Below are 21,724 nucleotides of genomic sequence, written 5' to 3' on the forward strand. Positions count from 1 at the left end.
TTGATGGGCCGAATAGCCTCTTTCTGCACTGTAGGCATTCCAATTTAGAAAAAAAAAGACTGAGTTTGATTAACCCAACTCTTCATATTGCTTTGGGTTTTAAAAAAGTACATAATACATACCGAAGAGCTTCTGCAAAGAAGAGATATTCCTTTAACTGGTCAGCGTAGTGCTCCTCCTCTTCTAGAATGTCATCAATAGATGCTGCATATCTTTAAGAACGAAAAAAAGCCTTGAACTTGACATGCAATAAAACATTACTGTCACGGTTGAGAGATTTGTGTTTTACCATAACACATTAAAATGCAGCCCACATAAATGTGGTATGACTAACTGGTGTACCAAATCTTAAACTTTTAAAATGACATTTATTTTGTTGAAAACCCAACAATTGTCATTGGTTACTCTTGCATTTTCCTGAAAACTATTCCTAAAAATGCTTACAAACAACTTTTTTAAATTCACAAAACAATGCATGCCACTCAATAAATGCTAGATTCCGATCATGGTTAGCAAGGCATCAATAGTTCCATGTGACTGTTTTCCTTCCCAGTCATAAACAACCTAAAGGCCCTTGATAATGTCATTCTATTAAGCAAATGGAAGTCATCAAGTGTGCAGTACAGCAGCTTTTTGTTATTGCATGGTTTTTGGCATAGGTTTCAAAAAAGAAATGGGAACAATGCCAAAAATGTTCCTGCAATTATAACACTGAAAACTCTAGAGGTTTATATTTAGCTACTTTAATTCCTACAATTTTTAAAAACTGAATTTTGATCTGTTTAAAAGATGTCAATATTATTTTGCTTCCAGATTTCCCCAAAAAGGCTTTAAGCATGCAAGTTTAAAATCCTATTTTTTTGAAATCTTGTACTGTATCACGAGTTAGTTAGGACTGTTTAAAGATACATACACATCCATGTGGTGACCAGCACTCTGCAGTCCATCTCCCATTTCCTTCTCTATAGCACTCCACTCACTGTTCAAAGAGGAAAAGTATTTGTATTATAGTCCATGTAGATGTACAAAAAAAAAACAGAACAAATACTTTTAACAAACAGACCTTCCACAGACTGTTCAAAAAGGAGAAAGAATACTACCCTTGATAAAAAGGAAAATAATTTCTGCTGTTTAACAGTTAGACAATTTATACCAGACATTTCATACAATTATTTCACCTTCCCAAGTTTGTAATATTTTAAACTCCTTTACATTGTTTGTTTATAAATGTACCGAGCAATAAAGCTGTGAAAATTCTTAAACAACTTACCTGAAAACTCTTCCATAGTTTCCATGCACTTTGTATACACCATACAGACGGTCTGCCACCCTCTGCAATTACAGTAAGCATTTTGGAAGTTAAAGTAAGAACCACCAATGCAAATTACCACACATTTAGACAACTACAAGATTGCAGCAAAGAGTCTTTTTCTAAAAAAAAAATTGTGAAACTATATCAATCAGGGGGGGAAAAAAAAATCTGTTTTCAATCAGCAAATGAATTCCTGAATCATCAGGCTACTATAGGGACTAGGGAAGTTGATCCAATTTTGAATTGCGATTTGCAATGACTAAGTTGTTGTTAATTGTCAGGGTGGGCATGAGGATTACTGATCCCGATTGCTGTCCAGTAGAATAGATTGAACAGTAAAAGACACAGTGACAGTAGTAGGAACTGGGTATAATAGCTTGCCAACATATAACTTTACAAGTTTATACACAAGTATAAATCAATCTTGGGGGAGAAGAGAAAAAGTATAAACCTAGAATTACATACTGCTCTAACTCGCAGGAGGTGAGATATGATGGACTGCAGTTCATCTCCATAATGTTTCAGCTCCGTAAACCTCCTGCAAACAGATGAAGTTCTTTTTAATCTTAGGTTAAGATTAAAATACTCAAATTGCATTTTGTTGTTTAGAATACCAACAAACCATTCGAAAAAAGACTTTTGTTTTGTCTTTTGATCTGTAAAATGGAGAGCACGTCAAATGATGGAGAATAAGCTTTTGGGGGAACTTAGTTGACTTTCTAGAAGCACAAATTTAAGAAGAATATCTAAAACAAGTGGATAATATATTTGCTCAGTTCTGTTAAATAGTTAACTTAATTCAACAAGCCAATCACAACATATGGCTTCAATAGCATTTAATTTTTTACCAAACAGGATGAGTAATATTAGCTAGCTGAAGTGAGCAAAATCTTATAATGGGAAGTGGAAGTGGAAGAGGAAGAGGTAAAAGTATTTAAATTGTAAGCTTTCGCATGTTAAGAAGATTTGTAGCTCAGGCTGAGGTTCTGGATGTAGGTTTGCTTGCTGAGCTGGAAGGTTAGTTTTCAGACGTCTCATCACCATACTGCGTAGTATCTTCAGTAAGCCTCTGGATGAAGCATTGCTGGCATAGACGTGCTTAGATTTCCTTGGGTTGGTGATGTCATTTCCTGTGTCTAACACACACAGACTTGGATCCTATTTACCAACCCCTGGGAAAAAGAACAGGGGATGACATCATCATAGGAAATGACATCACCAACCCAAGGAAATCCAAATAGAAAGCAGACTATACCACCAGTGCTTCATCCAAGGCTTACTGAAGACGTTACCTAGTATGGTGACAAGACATCTGAAAACAAACCTTCCAGTTGAGCGAACAAACCTGTATTCACAATTAAGCTTTTTCTGGAGCTGGATTAAAAAAAATGTGAACAGAACAATGAAATGGAACATATAGCTACAAAAAAAAAAAAAAAATTTCCAGAGTATAATGAGGTCTTACAGGATGCAGATGACAAAAGTGGAGAGGAGACCAGACACTATTTCATTGAACAGAGATGCCGAATGGCAAGTTAGACTTGAAAGGACAAATGGCTGACTGCTGCTCTCGGATCTCAGGTTCTTAAGATGCAGTACACACTGATATATGTACTCAAATGGAATTGTGAATATTCAAGATGAAGGTGAAAGATGAACTTAAGTAGATTTCATTCCCAAGATGAATAACTAATGCAAGACAGTTGTCACAGGCAGGAAAGATAGTTACAATGGTGGAATGCAAATCAGAGGGAATTAAAACCAAAACTGTATAAGATCCTGTCAGACCACAGATTGCAACTGCCTAAATTCTGATCGTTTTAAAAACTCGTTTTTGAGATTTGAACAACATGGACAAAGCCTGCATTTAATGCCTACTCTTAATTGTCTTCAAGAAGGTGGTTGTTAGCAAAAACTGTATTCCATATTAAATGTAGGTACACCAATGTTGTAATGAAGGGAGCATCAGGATTCTGACCCAATAACAGTGAAGGAATAGTAATACAGTTGCAAATAAACAAATGACTTGTTGGGGAACTTGCAGGTGATAGTGCTCCACACATCTGTCCTTACTGTTCTAATTCTAAGTTCAGAAAGAGTGATGGCAAATTGCTGCAGTGCATGGAAGTTTAATGTGGTAGGTGGGATGCCAAGCACTCTGGCTTTCATTTTCCTCTTGAATGTCTCTAGTATTGTTGAAATTGCACTCATCCAGGCAAGTGGTGAGTAATCCATCACAATCTTGACTTGCTCAGCATCAATGCTGGACAGACTTTGTAGAATTAGCTTCTCACTGCAGACCTCAGCTACTGACCTGCTTTTGCAAGCACAACTTTTACAAAGTTGGTCTAGTCAAGGTTAATCAAAGATTCTGGAAGCACAGTATTATTAAAGCAAATGCAAATAAACAGCAAATATTTACAGGTACAGTGAAGGTACAAGTGAATAAGTGATCAATTTAACTGAATTTCTTTTTCATGGCACAAAATACTTGCATATGCATGATGCCAAAGCTTTTTATTGACAACAGCATTCTCAGACATTGACAACAGCAGAGCAAATAAAGTGGCTCATAAAAGACATATACGTAAAAAAGAGGAAGATTCCACTCCACATCTATTATCATTTTTCTCAATCCCACTGTTCAATCTCTTCATACAATAAACCCCCCAGACCTGGGATCAATTTAGTGAACCTCCAATGAACTGCCTCCAAATCTTTCCTCAAATAAGGGGACCAAAACAGCCCACAACACTCCAGGTGCAGTCTCATCAATACTTTCAAAAATTGTTGCAACTATGTAAAATAATTGGAAGGATGTGTGCAAAACAGGGCACTAACTGGATTACCCTCCTTCGTGGTGCATTTGTCTACAAACTTGATTAAATGGTTTGGAGACTACAGACAAACCAGGCCAGACATAATTCACAACTGCATAATAGAACTTCTCTGCATTGAGATGGTCACCAAATGATGCTACATACACTTAAGACATTATTCATCATATATGCAATATGCAGAGAAATTTCATGTGCACAATGGCTCATTTATAAAACCATGTTGACAAGTCAAAGTCAAGCCAGTTATCACAAAAAAATTAGTTATTCAGATGAGCTTCTCCATGCAATCTAAATTCTCATGCTATATCCCTAGCTGGCATATCAATTCAGCATTATACTTTTTGTATGTTGAGCACTAAGTTAAGGAAAAATGTGATAGAATAGACAAAAAAAGGGTACTTATCGATCCCTCAGGATTGGTAAGAAAACAAAGCTGCTAGTCTAAAACAATGTTACAAAAAAAAGGAAAAAAAAAATCTTACTTGTCTGGATTCTTGACTCTGAATGTTGCATTGAGTGCTTTTAATCTGGAATCTGCCTGTTTTAAAATAAAAAAGGCAAATTTAAATATTTGAAAACAATCCTTCTTCATTCAATGGCTGCATAGTGAAGAAATTATTTGCTCTTAAACTCTATTCAATTGACCTTGTCATTGGACAGAAAAGATAGAACAGTGGCTCAGAATGCTGGGTTTTTCACCTCTTGGACATTTTTAAATCTTTAGTACAGGCTGAAGTTAACACTACACTAGTTTTGTAGTCTCCAAGGAGCTATTTTCAGACAGGCATGGAATTACAACCAATTGGCACAGAATGTCAAAATTTAAGGGTTACACCACATAAAAAGGGTCTGATTTTAAAAACAAACTCAAATTGCAACATTAAGTGCATGGCCAAGAATAACAATTCACTACAGGTTTACATTTAAAAATTCAAATACTAGATTTTCAGTTAAATCAATGCCACATTTGCAACACTGAATTTTTATACACTGAAGAGTTTGATGGATAGTTAAAGCTGCAAAATATAGTGCAGTTTCAAAGGACAACTTTGTTATTCTCATGGAGTAATGGATAATAAGGAAACAAACAGAAAAACTACTAAATAAAAACACAGCTCTTACAAAAGATAAGACGTTAGTACTGGCAGTGTTCAAATGTATAATTTTATTAGCCTAATACCACTGCATGTATTTCAAAACATTATGATATACAACTTAGCTATTCATTATGGAACCTATAGACAACATAACCAAGTGGGAGTCTGGCAAAACAAGCCAGAGTTTCACCTTTTCCAGGTTCTCCTGTTATGACACCTTCCTTCCTCTCGCATCTTCTAAAGTACACTCAAAACCTGTTCCTCAGTATTGGTTCCTAAACTCAAACTACCAAACCAGCAAAAGCCCAATCACATGAACAGTAGGTAACACATTTAAAACACTGAACAGGTTTTGGACGTTTACAGTTAACAGTAGGGCCCTAGGGAGTGGGGCAAACGAAGACCTCAGGATGCAGGCGCACAGTTCCTTGAAAATGGAGTCACAGATATACAGGGTAATGACAGCAGCATTTGGCATGCTTGCCTTCATTGGTCAGCACAGACTACAGAAATTGAGGGGTTATGGCTGTATAGGACATTGATGAGACCTCTTATAGAGTGCTGCACAAAATTCCAGTCACCTTTTATAGGGAGATTGCTGTTAAATCTTTTCTGCACTCAAGTTTACAAAATAAGTTTTTGGGATTGGAGGGTTTGAGTTATAGGGAGAGGCTGAACACGGTAGGGTTTTTTTGTTCCCCTAGAGCATCAGAGGCTGAGGGGTGACCTTACAAAGGTTTATAAAAACTTATGAGGGGCATGGATCTGGTGAATTGCTCAAGGTTGGGGTAACTCCACAAGTGGAGGGAATAAGTTTAAAGATTTTTTTCATTCATTTGTGGGACTTGGACATTGCTGGCTGGCCAGCATTGATAGCCCATCCCTATTTGCCCTTGAGAAAGTGGTGGTGAGCGGCCTTCTTGAATTGCTGCAGTCCATTTGCTGTGCGTTGACCCACAATGCCATTAGGGAGGGAATTCCAGAATTTTGACCCAACAATTGCGAAGGAATGGCAGTACATTTCCAGGTGAGGGTGGTGAGCTGCTTGAAGGGGGAACTTGCAGTTGGAGGTGTTCCCATGTACTTGCTGCCCTTATCCTTCTGGGAAGGAGTGGTCTTGAGTTTGGAAGTTGCTATCTAAGGATCTTTGATTTTCTGCAGCACATCTTGTAAACAGTACACACTGCTGCTACCGAGCACTATTGGTGGAGGGATTAAATGTTTTTAAGTGTGGTGCCAATCAAGCAGGTTGCTTTCCATGGATGCTGTCAAGCTTCTTGAGTGTTGTTGGACCTGCACCCATACAGAGGAGTCCACAGACTATCAACAAACACATCAACCTGGACCCAATATACCGGCCACTACAGCGGACAGCTCGAACTGACAACCGGAAGCGGCAGAGACCAGCCACTATAAATGCCGGAGGAAACAGCACAGAAGCGCTTCACAGGAGGCTCCCAAGCACTGAGGATGTCACCTAGACAGGGGACGAAACGTTTGCAAGACAAATTCCCAGCTCGGTGAACAGAACCATTACAATATCAGTTTTGAGCAGAAAATACCAATGATATCGGAAGGGAGGGAACAATAACCTACTTTAAGCAAGCAAATTATGGCTCAAAAAGGATGATTAATAGGAACATGATTGCATTTGCATCAGTGACTCATGAGCAATTCTTCAGATTGCTTCAGAGAAACTGAATTTTATTCTTCAAAATGTTACATCACAATCCAGTCTTCAAGGACCATGAATACCAAAATAGTCCAACTACCTTGTTTTAACCAACTGCATTGTCTCAAGATTTTATTAATTTTAAACCAAAACTTAATTAAAAAATTAAAACAAGCACCAATTACTAAAATGATTCAAAACTTCATATGTTATGTACAGTTCTTCCAAGAATTCTTAAAAGGTTTTTTTAAAAAAATTTATATACTTTCACATACCCTTTCTTCACTATCAAAGTACAAGTCTCTTTTGCATGAGGGCACACTGCAAGGCCCAACTATAGATTCTCCCACTGGTTCAAATTAGACAATCTTCAAACTTCTGCTTCTCAAAATCAGAAAGAGATCACGATTTTCCATCTTCCAAATGATCAAAGTTAATTTTTTTTTAATTCAGTGCAGGTCTGTCAGACACTTATTTTTGATTAACTTCTCCCATTGAGCTGCAAACTATATAAAAAGGACCAAATTGCAGCTAAAAACCCTCTCAGAAACGAGACAGCTTTCCAAAGCTCCAAATCACCTCATGTTGGTGAATCTTCAAGCAGACATTTATGCCTCATTTACAGTGTGTTGTTTTACTCGATAGGCAAAAAAATCTTCATGGCTCACAGAAATGTTTTTAAAATAACATGACTCCAACTCCCAGGACAAAAACCTCACTGGATTACACTTTTCAAATCAGTGTATCCATTACATCTCAGTTCTCCAGCTAAGAAAGATCACCTACTGTTTCATAAATTTTACCGTTTTAGCTGTCAACCTCAGCCTACTACGATCCCAACTTTCTAAAAATGTAATAGACTTCAAGCTGCTTTAATTGCATTTATCCTATTTTGTAATTAAATTTTACTTAAAACAGACATTCTAAAACTAAATGGTATATTGTAAATCTACTTGAACCACAAACTAAGTATTCACAACATAAGTTACGGAGTAATAACAAATCCTAGGAAAGTCCACTAACATTACTTGCAACTTCTAGGAGCTTCCATGCAACAAAACTAGAAGCTTGACATAAATTAGCCAGTCTTTATACCACCAGATGCTTAAATCAATTTACTAAGTCACATACAGATAAGTATTTTGATAAACTCCACTGAAAGAAGAGACAAGTCATTCAATTTAAGATCAATGTGCTGAATGGCATAAGTAATGGTCAACTAATCTCACCCAGTTCAAACAGAATTTGGGTTTTACCTTCTCCCTGGATCTTGCCAGATGACCTAGTGCAATTCACTCAAATTTCAAAATTATGATTCAACAAATGGAAGACAAAAGTAGCGGTGTCCCAAATTCTGACATTTAAAAAAGGCAAGCACTGCTCCAAAAGCAACCTCAAAAGAGATTAAGTATTGAAAACAATCCCTTTAGTCCTTGTGGATTCCAGATTTACCTATTGTAGTACCTAAGGCAAATAGAACTTGTACTTTTGAAGTCAAATGGCCAAACTACCAGAGTCCGAAAAATCAAGCAAATACATCATAGTTTGAAGTCGCCATGGATAAATCAATTGCAAATGAGAATTTTAAATCAGATGCAAAGAGCATGCGGCATAAATTGAACAAAGCTGCAAATAGTCTGTACTCTCATTATTCCTCTAACTACAAAATGTGGAGCACACATTGCTCTTCAGCACAATGGAGTCAGATTTTTAAAATATCTGAGTGCAATTTGTAATGTTTCCTATGATCATGATTCTTTGAATGCATATTTGTGCTGACTTTGCTCAGCTGCAGAAGTAAATGGGGTTAGAGGTCAATTGAATGTTGTATACATCAGTTCTTTTTAAAAAAAAATCACAAGATAGTACATTAACCTCATTTTATGGCCTATGCTGCTCACACTACTTAGAGTATTTTCAATAAAAAAGGTCAATCAGTTGTTTGGTAATAGGTAAATATATAGTTAAGGGCAAGGAGTTGGAGGATAAGTGAATCGGACCTTCTGCAGGCAATCAAGAAAACCTTCAAAACAATTCTGAATCAATTGTTAGACAATTCTGTTAAAAAAGTTTCTCCATATTTGGTAATCCAAAGTTTTCTGCAATGCAGTGCAATAAACCTTCATCTTGAAGGAGGGATGATGGTCAGTGTTGCGCTCTAAATGCAGAGCATGTATATAAACTAGCTAGAATTAAAAATAACTTTCATTTTTCTTCCCCCCCCCCATAACAAGATAGAAAATTTTTAAAAATAGATTTCTCCAGTGCAATTCTCTAGTTAGGGCAGGATTAAACAGGAACAGTGTTTTTTTTGCTTCTGGATTTGAAAAATAAAAGATCGTAAGATGCAAGAACTAAAGTAGACCATATGGCCCATTGAGTCAGCACTGCTATTTAATGAAGTCATGGATGATCTGACAATCCACAACTCCAGGGTTCGTGAGTTACAAAAAAAAAAAAAGAGGAAACGTTGCTTATGGGAGCAGACAAATAAACATAGCAAGATCTTGGTAACTGTAATTTGACAAGTTACTTGATATGTTCTAGTGATTAGCTGTTTAGAGTTTGGGGGTTGGGGGCTCATCACACGATCACTTATGTCCACCTGGATGGATAAGAGGCGATCCTTGTTTAATGCCACTAACTGGAAAAAGAGAACTTCTTCAGTACTGCACAAGGTACTGCTGATACTAAATCAACTCATAAATCAATTAACACTCACCGGAATGAAAACTAAAATTGAAGAATTAATCAATTAAAAAATTTAAAATTGCTAAAAACGATAGCTCACAATTAGTGACAAGAGGTATTAATTTTGGGAAAATACAATAACACGTTATGCTGAATGTGACAGGTCAACTGAATCAACAAAGACTGATGCTGCAACACATTTCTTGCAATTAAAAAGATGTAGAAGTACCATATCACATGGTTAGGAATGGGTTTAAGAGGCCAGTCAATTGGTTTATTGACAACTGCACTTGTTCTTTCTTCAATCAAAAATAGCTCAAAATGCTTATTTGAAAGTCACAAAAAGGCACCGAAATAGTTTAACATTCAGTTCTAAACTGTCAAGCCAATTAAAGAGTTAAATTCCTTCCAGAAGTGCTTACAAATTCTAACTGAAACACCAAAACAGTCTGTTTAGATTTCAGCTTGACAATTTGAATGATACATATAAATTAATCAGGTGTCTTTGCAGGGCTTTGAAAGACAAAAAAAAATCAGACTAATAATTTGAAAGTAATAATTTTCCATTTGTATAGCACATATTTTAACATTTAAGTGTATAAACCAATTAAAAAAGTCAAGTCAACTTTACCTTCGCTTGGAACCCTGATTCATTTGCTGCTTCTTTCCAGCCATTTTCCTAAGAAATTTAAACAGTAAACAACCACCTGTAATAGTATTCCAGCAGGACATTCAAAATATGTAGTTTACATATCAAGTAATTGCTGCAAACTAGTTCAGTATATTTGAACACTAAATTATTGGAGTTGTACAATTGTTTTGCAAACTTATGACCATCTAATATTGCAGCCACTTGTTTGATCCAATTTAAAATTATATTACTTGCAATTCACAGACATACAACATAAATGAAAAAATATCCAGTAATATTAATCTTTCAGATTTAAGGCTCTCAGTTTCTGAGCAAGAGAAATACAAAATGAAAGGAAAAGAACTGGGTTGTGAAGATGATGTGGTGGCATAGCAATTTGGATTGCCTCAGAGTGGAGGTACTATAAATGATGAAGTACAATAAGTAACAGCAAACACTGTCACGTTTATGTATCAACACATTTATAGATTGTTTTCTGAGGGACATTACTAAAAATATGGCTTCTTCAACCTATAAGCAACAGTCCTGGAGAATGCATCAAGACATCAAATCAAAGATGCCATTCTCTCAGAAACAGATCAAAACAGCAACAACATGGAAGTGGCTCTGAACCAATTTACAAAATAAGTTTCTGTAGTTCTAGGAGCAATACGTTTGCAGAACTTTGATGGAAAATCGAGCAAGGGTGTTGCAGAATCCACAAAAATTATACTATAGGCATTGGTAGACACAAAACTTTTAAATGACCAACTAGCCATTTTCTGTTCAAACTCTGTACACCATTCAAGTGGATGTGAAAGGGGGTGCTCACCTGTGGGTGAAAGAAACAAAAATAGCAAAGAAACAAACATGCCAGAGGAATAATTGTACCATTTTATATCCAAAGTCAGATGACAAAAGTTTTTAACAAAAGCCTGTACCTCAAACATACCTGCAGTTTGAATTAATCAGTTGATGATTTGTCAGTGCCAAAAAGGAAGCTCTACACTCACTAAAATTTGAAATTATTTGTCTTAAGAGTACCATAGTATCAAAAAAAAAATGACTTGGTCTTTGGTCAAGAATTTTTTTTTAAGAAAACATACTATTTAGCTTATAGTACAGTAAAGGTCTCCAGTTAGATTTTTAAAAAGATACACCATTTCTTTCTAAGTTTTCTGCAGCCTTACTGGTCACTGAATAATGCCAAAGCCACCCATTTGCAATGAAAAGTATTAAAATTGCAGAGCTAACAAAACAAATCAAACTTCCAATACCTGTGTTAAAAATAAATAGAAAATTGGGTCACAAGAGAGAGTAGGATGTGAAGCAACACGCAACAGAAAGTTTTCGAGACCAATCCTTCGTCGTTCAACAAAATCAGGATCCATATTATCAGCGGATAACTTATGCCAAACAAATTCTGCCTGCAGGAATGGAATAGAAGGCAGGTTACTCAACTGGCACTTGTTATTGAATAATGTTGACGCTACTTTCAGTTGTGATTTCCCTGGGGTAAAGCAGGCCACAACATGGTAATAAGGTTTGCAAATTCAAAACTTACAGGAAGCATTATCACATGATCAAAGCAGGTTGAGCAAGTCCAACATGGTGGACTGATATACAGCAACCCAAAAATATTGCAGTACTCGATGTTTCTATGTATGACAACTGGTTTCTCTCATTTGAGATTTAACCTGGAAATTTATGGTTGAATCCAAAGAACAGACATCCAGTGCTCTGGAATGTAACTTTTCTTCAATCTAATGACTGCTTTAAAGAATGACTCCATTATATTGGGATTCGAATCCATTTCATACTAAAATCTACATTAATAAGAAGTCTGAAATGGCAAGAGAAAAGCTTTCAGCAATGTGCTTTATTAAAAGAACTGCCATCTATGGCATTGCATCCGATCTACTTCAGTACTCTCAAGTGTAATAATATTTTTAACTGATTGCTCACTTGTTAGAAACGGAATGGACTCGTACATCACCTTATTTGTGAAAGTCAGGTATTAAGGGAAAAAGAAAACAGTTCACTGGATACTTTCTTCAGCATAAGCTTTAGATACCCTCATGCACAGTGCAGGATGTCAACAGAGTTCAAAACGCAGCCCTTCATTTTGAAGAATTACTTACATATTTGATTATTGCAATTGTCAATTACTGAATGTCACACATTTGGGGATGCAGGTGATGCCAAAATGCAATTTACTCACTCTTTTTTCAGGTAGAGGTGGTACCACTATACAAGGATATGTAACAACTAAATAATTTCTCAACAATTCAAATTCACTGTATCGTCTCCAGAGTGAATCTGGCACAGAGTTCTCCTCTTCATTTTGTGAATCATGTGTCCTATAAATGAAAAAGTATTAAAACAAAAAACAAAATCAGATTGCTAACTTCTGGGTTAGATTAATAAACTGTATTCCTTCCACCTCGTAACAGAAAGTTTAAATTACCAAAGACATTTCTAACAAGTTAAGAGTGAAACATGTAACCAAATATACTTCTTGTTTAACATCAAACCTTTGAATGAATGGGAAGGCATAGGATGTTTGCTTACAGGCAGGAAATAATTCCACACTAACATTAAAATGAATCAGTGCACACTTATGCTATGAACTCGAAGGAAAACATATTAATTAAAATATCCTTCAGTATGTTCTAGACACGAAATGGAATTGGTACAGAACTGATCTGCCAGAAAAAAAATTCTTCAGTGGCATATCACTTTGAAATTAAAGACTTTTAAACAAACAACCATTTCAGTTGTAATGCTCATGACCGAAATCTGGAATTCACTTTAGAAAGGACACGGTGGCACAGGATGTTGCCACAGTCTCAGTATGTGGAGACCCCGAATAGGCTGGGTGTGTTTCCTTACAGCAAAAGGCAGCTGATGGGTAGGACCTGATTCGGGTATACAAAATTATGACAGGCATAAACAGAGCAAAAAAAAAAAGGAATGCATTCCCCATGACAAGTGTGGCTAAGATCAGAAGGCATATGTTTAAGGTGACGAGAAAGTGGGTTAGATGGTGGTAGAAATATGAAACAAACATTCTGGTGGAGACAGCTACTCTTCCAATATTTGAGCAACATCTGGATGAGTACTGAAAATGCCAGGGTATAGGAAGTTATGGACCAAGTGCGGGTAAATGGGATTAGTGCAATCTGGTGGTGTTTGTTGGTCACCAGAGAGTCAAAAAGGCTTGCTTCTATGCTGTACGGCTATGAAAAAAAATTAACTGTCAAAAATATTTTCAACAATAGCAGCTGACAAACTATTTGATGCGGACTTTTTAAAAAAAAAATTATCTTCAAATCTATTGAGGATCAGTCATGTTCAAAATATGCCTCTATTCCCCAGTTCTCATAACATTCAATTGATAAATTCTTAAGGTAGGATTAAGGATCATTTACTGAAAATGTGTTGCTGGAAAAGCGCAGGTCAGGCATCATCCAAGGAGCAGGAGAATCGACGTTTCGGGCATGCCCGAAATGTCGATTCTCCTGCTCCTTGGATGATGCCTGACCTGCTGCGCTTTTCCAGCAACACATTTTCAGCTCTGATCTCCAGCATCTGCAGTCCTCACTTTCTCCTTAAGGATCATTTGACAAAACGAGTTTACTTTCAATGATCACATAATGGATCCTCTCTGCAATTTAGTTTCAAACACCACAGTAGAAACAACTACAATTCTGATTTGCTTTTTCTAGTCCCTTATTTGAAATAGTTGACAGCAAATTTGCAAACAACTGAGAAGACAAAAACATAAAATTATAAGGAGATGCCCCTCAGAGTGAAAAGTATCGATAAATTCTCATGCAAAGGCAATGCGTACTTTAGGGTAATCTACACCTCTAAACATTTGAAATCATAGTATTACACACCTATTTAATGCACAAAATAGATTGACTCTATTAAACAAAACATCTGGACACACCAGTGGTTATTAAAATATTTATAAAGTCAACTTTTCATAACCTTCCACTGAACTTTGCACCAGATCAGTGCAGAAATTAAAATAAGTTGGGAACTAGGCAAGAATTTATTTCTAAATTTCAGTAAAGTTAATAAGTAAATTGTACCTCTTGCTAATAAAAAAAACTTACACAAATCCTGAAAGTTTCTAGAGAGTGTGCGTTCTTTACTGTTTAGTGAAGAACACAGGAGATTTAAGTATGTAAAGTGATAACATTATTGAAATAGAATGTTCTTTTATTACTCAAGCTTGATGCCACAAGGGGAGGGGAGGTAGGACAAAAGACAAGTTGTTACAATATGAAAGTAAATGTAGCTAATATCTAAGTGTATACAGAAACCATATTCCTAGGAGACTTTGGAAAAATGTGCTGGCGAACCAAATTAATTTAACAGCTGAACATTAAATATCTGCAACAGGAAATGAATCAGACATTCTTCTCAGAACTGGTTAGGGTTTCATTTTGAAATTAAATCAGAGGCAAAAGGAAACCAGAAAAGCATGCATAAGCTCAACTGGACTGGTTTCAGGTAATAATGCACGCAACAGAAAGCTTGCACACAGGTGCAGCAAGTAATTAGGAAGACCAATGAAATGTTGGCCCTTATTTCAAAAGGGTTTAAGAGTGTATAAAGAGTAGGAAAGTCGCACTGCAACCGTACAAGGTGCTGGTGAGACTACATTGGAGTAGAGAGAGCAGTTTTGGTCCCCTTATTTGAGGGAAGGTGGAGGCAATTCAGAGAAGGATACCAAGGATCATCCTTGGTATGCAGGGATTGCCTAAATAAGTAGAGCAAAAAAACCAAAAAAAAAATGCTAAGTAGAGACTTAAATGTTGTTTAGAAGGCCCTATCTTTCAATTAAAGAATAGATGATAGTTCCTCATTTCTGATAGGAAATTCCAATTAAGATTCCCTCAGAATGCAGCCGTGCTTTCATTCTGATAGTTCTTTTGCAGTACAGAACTGCAAGGAAGACAAACCAGGCCCCCTTTCACAGCAGTGACTAGTTTCCAAAATTTTTCAAAAGAACAAAAAAAAAAGGTCCTGACCGCCACTACAATAGCGGTTATCTAATCTTAAGGCAAGTGTGACATGAGGGCGCTGGAAAAGGTATGGTACCCAAGTGTCACCGTTCTGAAGGGACCAGAGCCAAAAAGGTTAACTTTCTCTTCGCAGACGCTGTCAAAACAAATTGCTGGAAAAGCTCAGCAGTTCTCATTTCTGATTTACAGCAAATAAAAACCGAAAGAACTGCGGGTGCTAAGTATCAAGGTATTTAGGGTAAGTTGGGGCCAATTTAATAATTATTCAGTGAGTCTATATACTAAAGAGTGTAACTTGCAATTTCAATGTATTTCCAAATTCTGCTTTAAACAGAATCTTTCAGAAGGTTAGACAAAAGAGAGGATTGGAGAGGAGAGTATGGTGCAGAAAAAAAGCATAGCAGGTCAGGCAGCATCGGAGGAGCAGGAGAATCAACGTTTTGGGCAAAAGCCTGTCATTAGGAAGGTTCAGAAGGTTGCTGAGGTTGTGGAATTGCTCACCAGAAAGTTTAAATTTCCCCAGGGATATCTTTGAGTGTGTTACCTTGGGAATACCACAGGGATCTCATGTGCCACTTCTACCAAACTGGCATAACTGGCCAGAGGAAAAGCTGGGCCAAAACTTCTGATGGGCAAATTCCCCAAATCTGTCATGCTCGCCAAAAAAAAACTTTAACATCAGTGAATTCAGGGAGTACCAACTCACTTGAACTCAACTATTACCCTGAAAGAAGTCCAAGGATTACAGAGCTAATTCTGGGTAACCATTAGACCGACTGCTGAATCATAACTGATGCCCCCAGAAACTACAGGTAAAGGTTTCAAAATTAGAATAGACTTTGCACATTCCCTATCCAAGGGCACCTGAAAGCAGACAAAAAAAAAAAAGAATGGCAGAGAAGGAGACTAAATTTCTCCTTGACTGCTCTAGGATGTCCGTATACCTGTTCCATCTATTAAGGAATAAATGAAGGAGGAGCAAGTGATGAAGGGACCAAAGTAACAGGAAAGCAGTAAAAAGATTTGTTGCAATTACACAGAATAACATACTTACCTACTAAAAACAAAGAGCAATGACCATATTTCATGTCAAGTTGTGTATGTCATATGAACACATACAGGCAAATCAGACTAAGAGTTCAAGTAAGTGATGTGATTAACAAAAGGAGTGATCCCATTATTCCCAAAACTCAGTGATTTCAATTCTTCAGTGCATCAAAATCTAAATTCAACAATTTTGTTTCTTTCTGGATTTACCAGTTCCATAAACAAAAGCATGCCATTTCTCAAAGCATTTTTCATTATGGTTGTTAATCATAGATGTCTACAGCACAGAAAACAGCCATTTGACATTGAATCTGTACCAATATGAAGTTAGCTTGTTTTCAAGTGAAGTCTCAAAAAATGTACAAAAATTCCCAGTATCAAATGCATGAAAGTGCGTTTGGAAGGTATTCTGGAACCTGCAATGAAAACTAACTTTGCAGACATCATCCTATCAGAAGAGTCCAGTTGACCATATTTTAAAGTCACTATAGAACATAATCAAATGTTACTAATAAAGTGAACTTTACACTGGTCAAATATTGGCAGGAATGCCAATATCAACCACTTCCTTCAGCTAAAAATATCAGTTAACCATAACTCTTAGACACAAAATTGGCTGAGTGATCGGAAACTATGTTGCTAATCCCCTTTTCATTGCATCAGTTCTTATAAAAAAACTTAAATAATAGACTTAGGAGCAAAGAATCAAACATCAAAAATGAAAAGGCATCCGATGTGGTCTATGTGGATTTTAACAATGCTTTGGCAAGGTTTCTCATGTCAGACTGGTCCAGAAATTAAAACCCCATGGGATTGCAGGCAAAAATGGCACATTAGATTCTAAAAGTGGTTGGGAGGTAGGACGCAAAGGGTGAAGGCAGATTGCTTCTGTGACTGCAAATCTGCTTCCAGTGAGTCCCACAAGGCTGAGTACTGGGACCCTTACTTGGGGTGTACGTTAATTTCAACTTAAAGACTGGGGATGTGATTAAGTTCATGGACAAAAATGGGTAAGGTGGTAAAATAGTGAGGAGAGCAGCTCTAAACTACAGCAGGACATCAATAACTGGTCAGGTGTGTGGCAAACCTGTAACCCAGAAAAGAAAAAGTGCAATGTAGTGACTTCAGGAGGGCTAATACAACAAGGAAAGCCACAAATTAATGTTAGGACCCAGGAAAGAACAGAGGGACCTTGGTGCACATGTCTATAGATTCCCATGGGTAGCAAGGTAGGTAGATAAAAGGCAACTTTTTGGATCGGTGACTTTATTTGGAGGCAGTGTGGGAATTCATTGCAGAGGGAGAGAGTGGTGCTTTTTGCTTGCTTTTTTAGCTCAGTTTGCAAGTTTTTTTTGAAAGGAACAGGATAAGTTGAAGCCCAGGATCAGGCATCCAACACAAAAGAGCAAAACAACAGGTAAGCCACAAGTTCAGTTGGTGATAGCTATAACTTGAATAATACAGATTACTTTCAGACTGAAGGTAGAACAAGGTATTTACAGGCTACAAACTAAAAAACAAGTAGAATTTCTTTTAGGATGAAAAATGAACCAAGAACTAAGTAAAATTAAAAAAAAAAGAGGTGCAGGGCCAGGCATTAATGTGGGAGCAGGTGGACCCCACTGTGGTTTATAGCAACCAAATCTGTAGCAAGTGTTGCTCACTCAGGAAATTAACTCAGCGTTGATTTGTTTTTTGGGGGAGGGGTCAGGAGGAGGTTGGCAGGGGAGGAAAACACAAAAGAAAAGAAATGAAGCTGAAATCAAGAATAGTACAGTCAGGGGTACAGACACTACCATGGCCAAAATAGAGAGCCACTAATGGCTGTGTTGCCTGCCTGGTGCCCAGGCTCATGATCGCTCATTAGGACTTTTGAAGAACTAAGAGGAAGATCCAGTGTCATGGCTGACATAGGTACAAATGATACAGGTTAATGAAAAAAATGGTTCTGCGAGGGAATATTAGCAGCTAGGGACCAAATTGAAAAACAGACACAAAAAAAAAGGTAAATCGCCAGATAACTACCAGAGGCACAAGCAAATTGGCACATGGTCAAACGAGGTGGAATTTCTTCAGCAAGAGGATGGTCAACCTGTGGAACTCAAGGCCTCCACAGCCTTCTGCGGCAAAGTCATTAAAAAAAAGATAGATGGAATCAATGGTTTCAGGGAGGAAGCAGAAGAAATGGGTTTGACAAACATATCAGACATGATTGAATGGCAAAGCAGGTTCGGTGGGCTGAATAGCCAAATTCTACACCTAATTTAGGATGTCTGGTCAACATGGATGAGTTGGACCAAAGCATCTGTTTCCATGCTGTACATCTTTATGACTATCTCGTATAGTCTTATGGGTTACAACTGTTTTTATATTAAAAAAGCTTTGTTTGCCATGGGATTGTAGTCAGATCATGGGGTTGACCAGCGACACCACCTGATGGAGGAGCAGCACTCCAAAAGCTAGTGCTTCCAAATAAATCTGTTGGGCTATAACCTCGTGTTGAGATTTTTAACAATGGAGAAATAATCAGCTTTAAGTATCACTATCAAATCCCACCTCCTTAGCAATTTTGAACCCCTCTCACGAAGGAATTTCCTCTTCTGACCCTATTGCCCTCATGGCTTCTATTTCTTGTTAAAGACAAACATGAAATATTAATTTAATACCCTCAACTATGCTATGCTTCCATGTGTAAATCCCTTTTTGGTCCCCAGTTGGCTTTACTCCTTTTACCAGACTTTTTCATATATTTTGTGCCTACAGAAGACTTTGGAGTGTCATTTTTATTCTCTCCCCACCCCAGTTCTGTAAATTTAACATCGTTTAATTTGGTAAAGTCTAAGAGGGAAACGAACGATCAAAACAATAATTTAAATTCACACAATTCAAATTGAAACACTTGGAGAGTGTTCCATGGCTGATGGCCACAGTGGGCTGGAAAAGCTTCTCCAATGACACTCGGGTATGGACATAACTGCAAAGATGTAGTAGGCAATCAGACCAAATATCCCCAGGTCTAGAAGATGATTCACAAATAGATCCCCTGATCTGTCTACAATCATAATCCTCTCAAGCAGCCTGGGAGTCAATGAAGCAACTTAATGTTTTATTGCACAGGTCTGCTACATGCAACAGACTTCATGCCAAACCCAGAATGGAAAAAGAATAGCCCCATGTCAAGAGCTTTCTACCAAGATTTGCCTTACTTTGCCCTTGAGAACATATTGCTTAAAATGTATTCAAACCATTTATTTTCCAAGCAATTTCATGAATCATTATTCACTTAGATGGACAAGGACACCAAAGGCATAAGAACATCACAATCTGCACGTCTCTATCCCGACTTGTTCCTACACAATCACTTAGTCAAAGTCTTTGATTCTGCCCTTCTGAACAGCACTGTGGCTATCCCTATAGTAAGAGTGCTGCAGTGGTTCAAGGAGACAGCTCACCACCACCTTTGCCAAGGTTACTAGGGATGGGCAATCAATGTTGGCCTAGCCAATGACACATCGATCTCATGCAATTTAAGAAACAAATGCATTTGACAGTTGAATTAACACCTGATAGCAATGGCAAAGTCATCTTCAACCAGTTACACTTTATTCTAACTATTATTTATACTTCCATAGGAATAATTGAGAATTTCCAATAAAGGGGGAGGCAGTGGCCAGTAGTATTATCACAGGACTGTTAATTCTGCAACTCAACTGATGCTCTGGGACGAGGTAAGAATCCAGCAACAGCAGATGGTGTATTGATAACTTTTATTTAACTTCAAAAAGACACCTGTGGCTCACTAATGCCCTTCAGGGAAGGAAATCCTCCATTCTCACCTGGTCGGGCCTATGTGCAACTCCAGATCCACAGCAATACATTAGACTCCAATGTCCTCTGAAGTGTCCAATCAGGCTACTCTGATGCAATCATTACAAAGTATCAAAGAAATTAAACTGGACAGACCACCTGACATTGACCCAGGTACCAGAAAAGACAACAGCAGAAACAACCAACCTTGTTGATTCAGCAAAGTCCTTTGCAGTAATACGTGGGGGCTAATGCCAAAATTGGGGGAGCTGTCTCAAACACCAGTTTAAGCAATAGCTTGATAGTGATACACTCAGAATCATATCTTACTAACAAACAATCCATTTAGGACAGAGACAGGGAGTCATTTCTTCATGCAAAAAAAAAAGTGGTGAGCATGCGGAACTCGTTACTGCAAAAAGTAGTTGATACCCAAACATTGAAATTAGTCAAGGTAATTAGATACATATAGCAGTCAGGGCAAATGGGATCAATACGGGCAGCACGGTGGCACAGTGGTTAGCACTGCTGCCTCACAGCACCAAAGACCCGGGTTCAATTCCCGGCTCAGGCAACAGTCTGTGTGGAGTTTGCACATTCTCCCCATGTCTGCGTGGGATTCCTCAGAGTACTCCGGTTTCCTTCAACAATCCAAAAAATGTGCAGGTTAGGTGAATTGGCCGTAATGTTAGGTGAAGGGGTAAATGTAGGGGAATGGGTCTGGGTGGGTTGCTCAGAGGGTCAGTGTGGACTTGTTGGGCCCTAGGTCCTGTTTCCACACTAACTAATCTAAAAAAAAAAGTTATAGGGGAAAAAAAAAAGAAGAGCAGGATTAGGCTATAGAGTTGGACAAATCAGCCATGATCACGATGAATGGCAGAGTAGGCTCAAAGGGGTGTTTTGTGTTTAACATCATTGTCACTATCCCCAGATATGCCTTGTCCCACCAGCAGGATAGACCCAGAGGTGGCGAGAGGAGGGAATTGCCCTGGGGAAGCCTCAATATTGATTCCTGACTTCATGAAGTCTCGACGTCATGAGAAATGTGGCAAGGAAACCTCCTGCTGATCATCATATATTGTCTCCCTTGGCTGATTCCTCCTGTTGAGGAAGACTTGGGGGGAACTCTAAGGGTGACAAGAGTGCAAAGTGTAGTCTGAATAGGGAATTTCAATGTCCACCACTAGAAGTGGCTCAGTAGTACACTGATCTAGCTGGTTTTGTCCTAAAAAGGTCATAGCTGCTAGACTGGGTCTGCCACAAGCAGTGAGGAAGCAAGGAGAAAACATACTTGACCTCATCCTTGCCAACCTGCTGGCTGCAGAAAAATACATTTAAAAAAACAGCAGAATATGTAGCCTCATGGCCAAGCACTCAACCATTACCATCAAGCCAAGGTATCGACCCTGCTCAATAGAGAGTGCAGGTGGGCATGCCAGGAGCAGGATCCAGCAAACCTGAAAGCGAGGTGTCAACCTGGTGAAGCCACCAAAGCAGGCCTACTTACACACCAAATAGCAGAGCTCAGTGATCCCACAGCTAACGGATCAGATCCAAGCTCTGCAGACCCATCCCAGTTGTGAATAAT

At 37.9% G+C, this 21,724-nt stretch overlaps 1 protein-coding gene across 2 annotated transcripts in view; it reads right to left on the bottom strand.

Annotated features, from left to right (window-relative positions):
* The window catches only part of snx4 (sorting nexin 4), a 54,009-nt gene that overhangs the window by 20,860 nt on the left and 11,425 nt on the right, over positions 1 to 21,724 (bottom strand). For both annotated transcript variants that reach the window (XM_072579585.1, XM_072579586.1), the window contains exons 3-10: positions 12,465 to 12,603; positions 11,521 to 11,670; positions 10,244 to 10,291; positions 4,635 to 4,690; positions 1,778 to 1,850; positions 1,271 to 1,332; positions 914 to 979; positions 123 to 212 (exon numbers count right to left, since the gene is read on the bottom strand). In XM_072579585.1, the coding sequence (XP_072435686.1) occupies positions 123 to 212; positions 914 to 979; positions 1,271 to 1,332; positions 1,778 to 1,850; positions 4,635 to 4,690; positions 10,244 to 10,291; positions 11,521 to 11,670; positions 12,465 to 12,603 (684 nt within the window). The remainder of the gene's footprint in view (positions 1 to 122; positions 213 to 913; positions 980 to 1,270; positions 1,333 to 1,777; positions 1,851 to 4,634; positions 4,691 to 10,243; positions 10,292 to 11,520; positions 11,671 to 12,464; positions 12,604 to 21,724) is intronic.

Source organism: Chiloscyllium punctatum, chromosome 10 (genome assembly GCF_047496795.1).
Source record: "Chiloscyllium punctatum isolate Juve2018m chromosome 10, sChiPun1.3, whole genome shotgun sequence".
Lineage (NCBI taxonomy): Eukaryota > Metazoa > Chordata > Chondrichthyes > Orectolobiformes > Hemiscylliidae > Chiloscyllium > Chiloscyllium punctatum.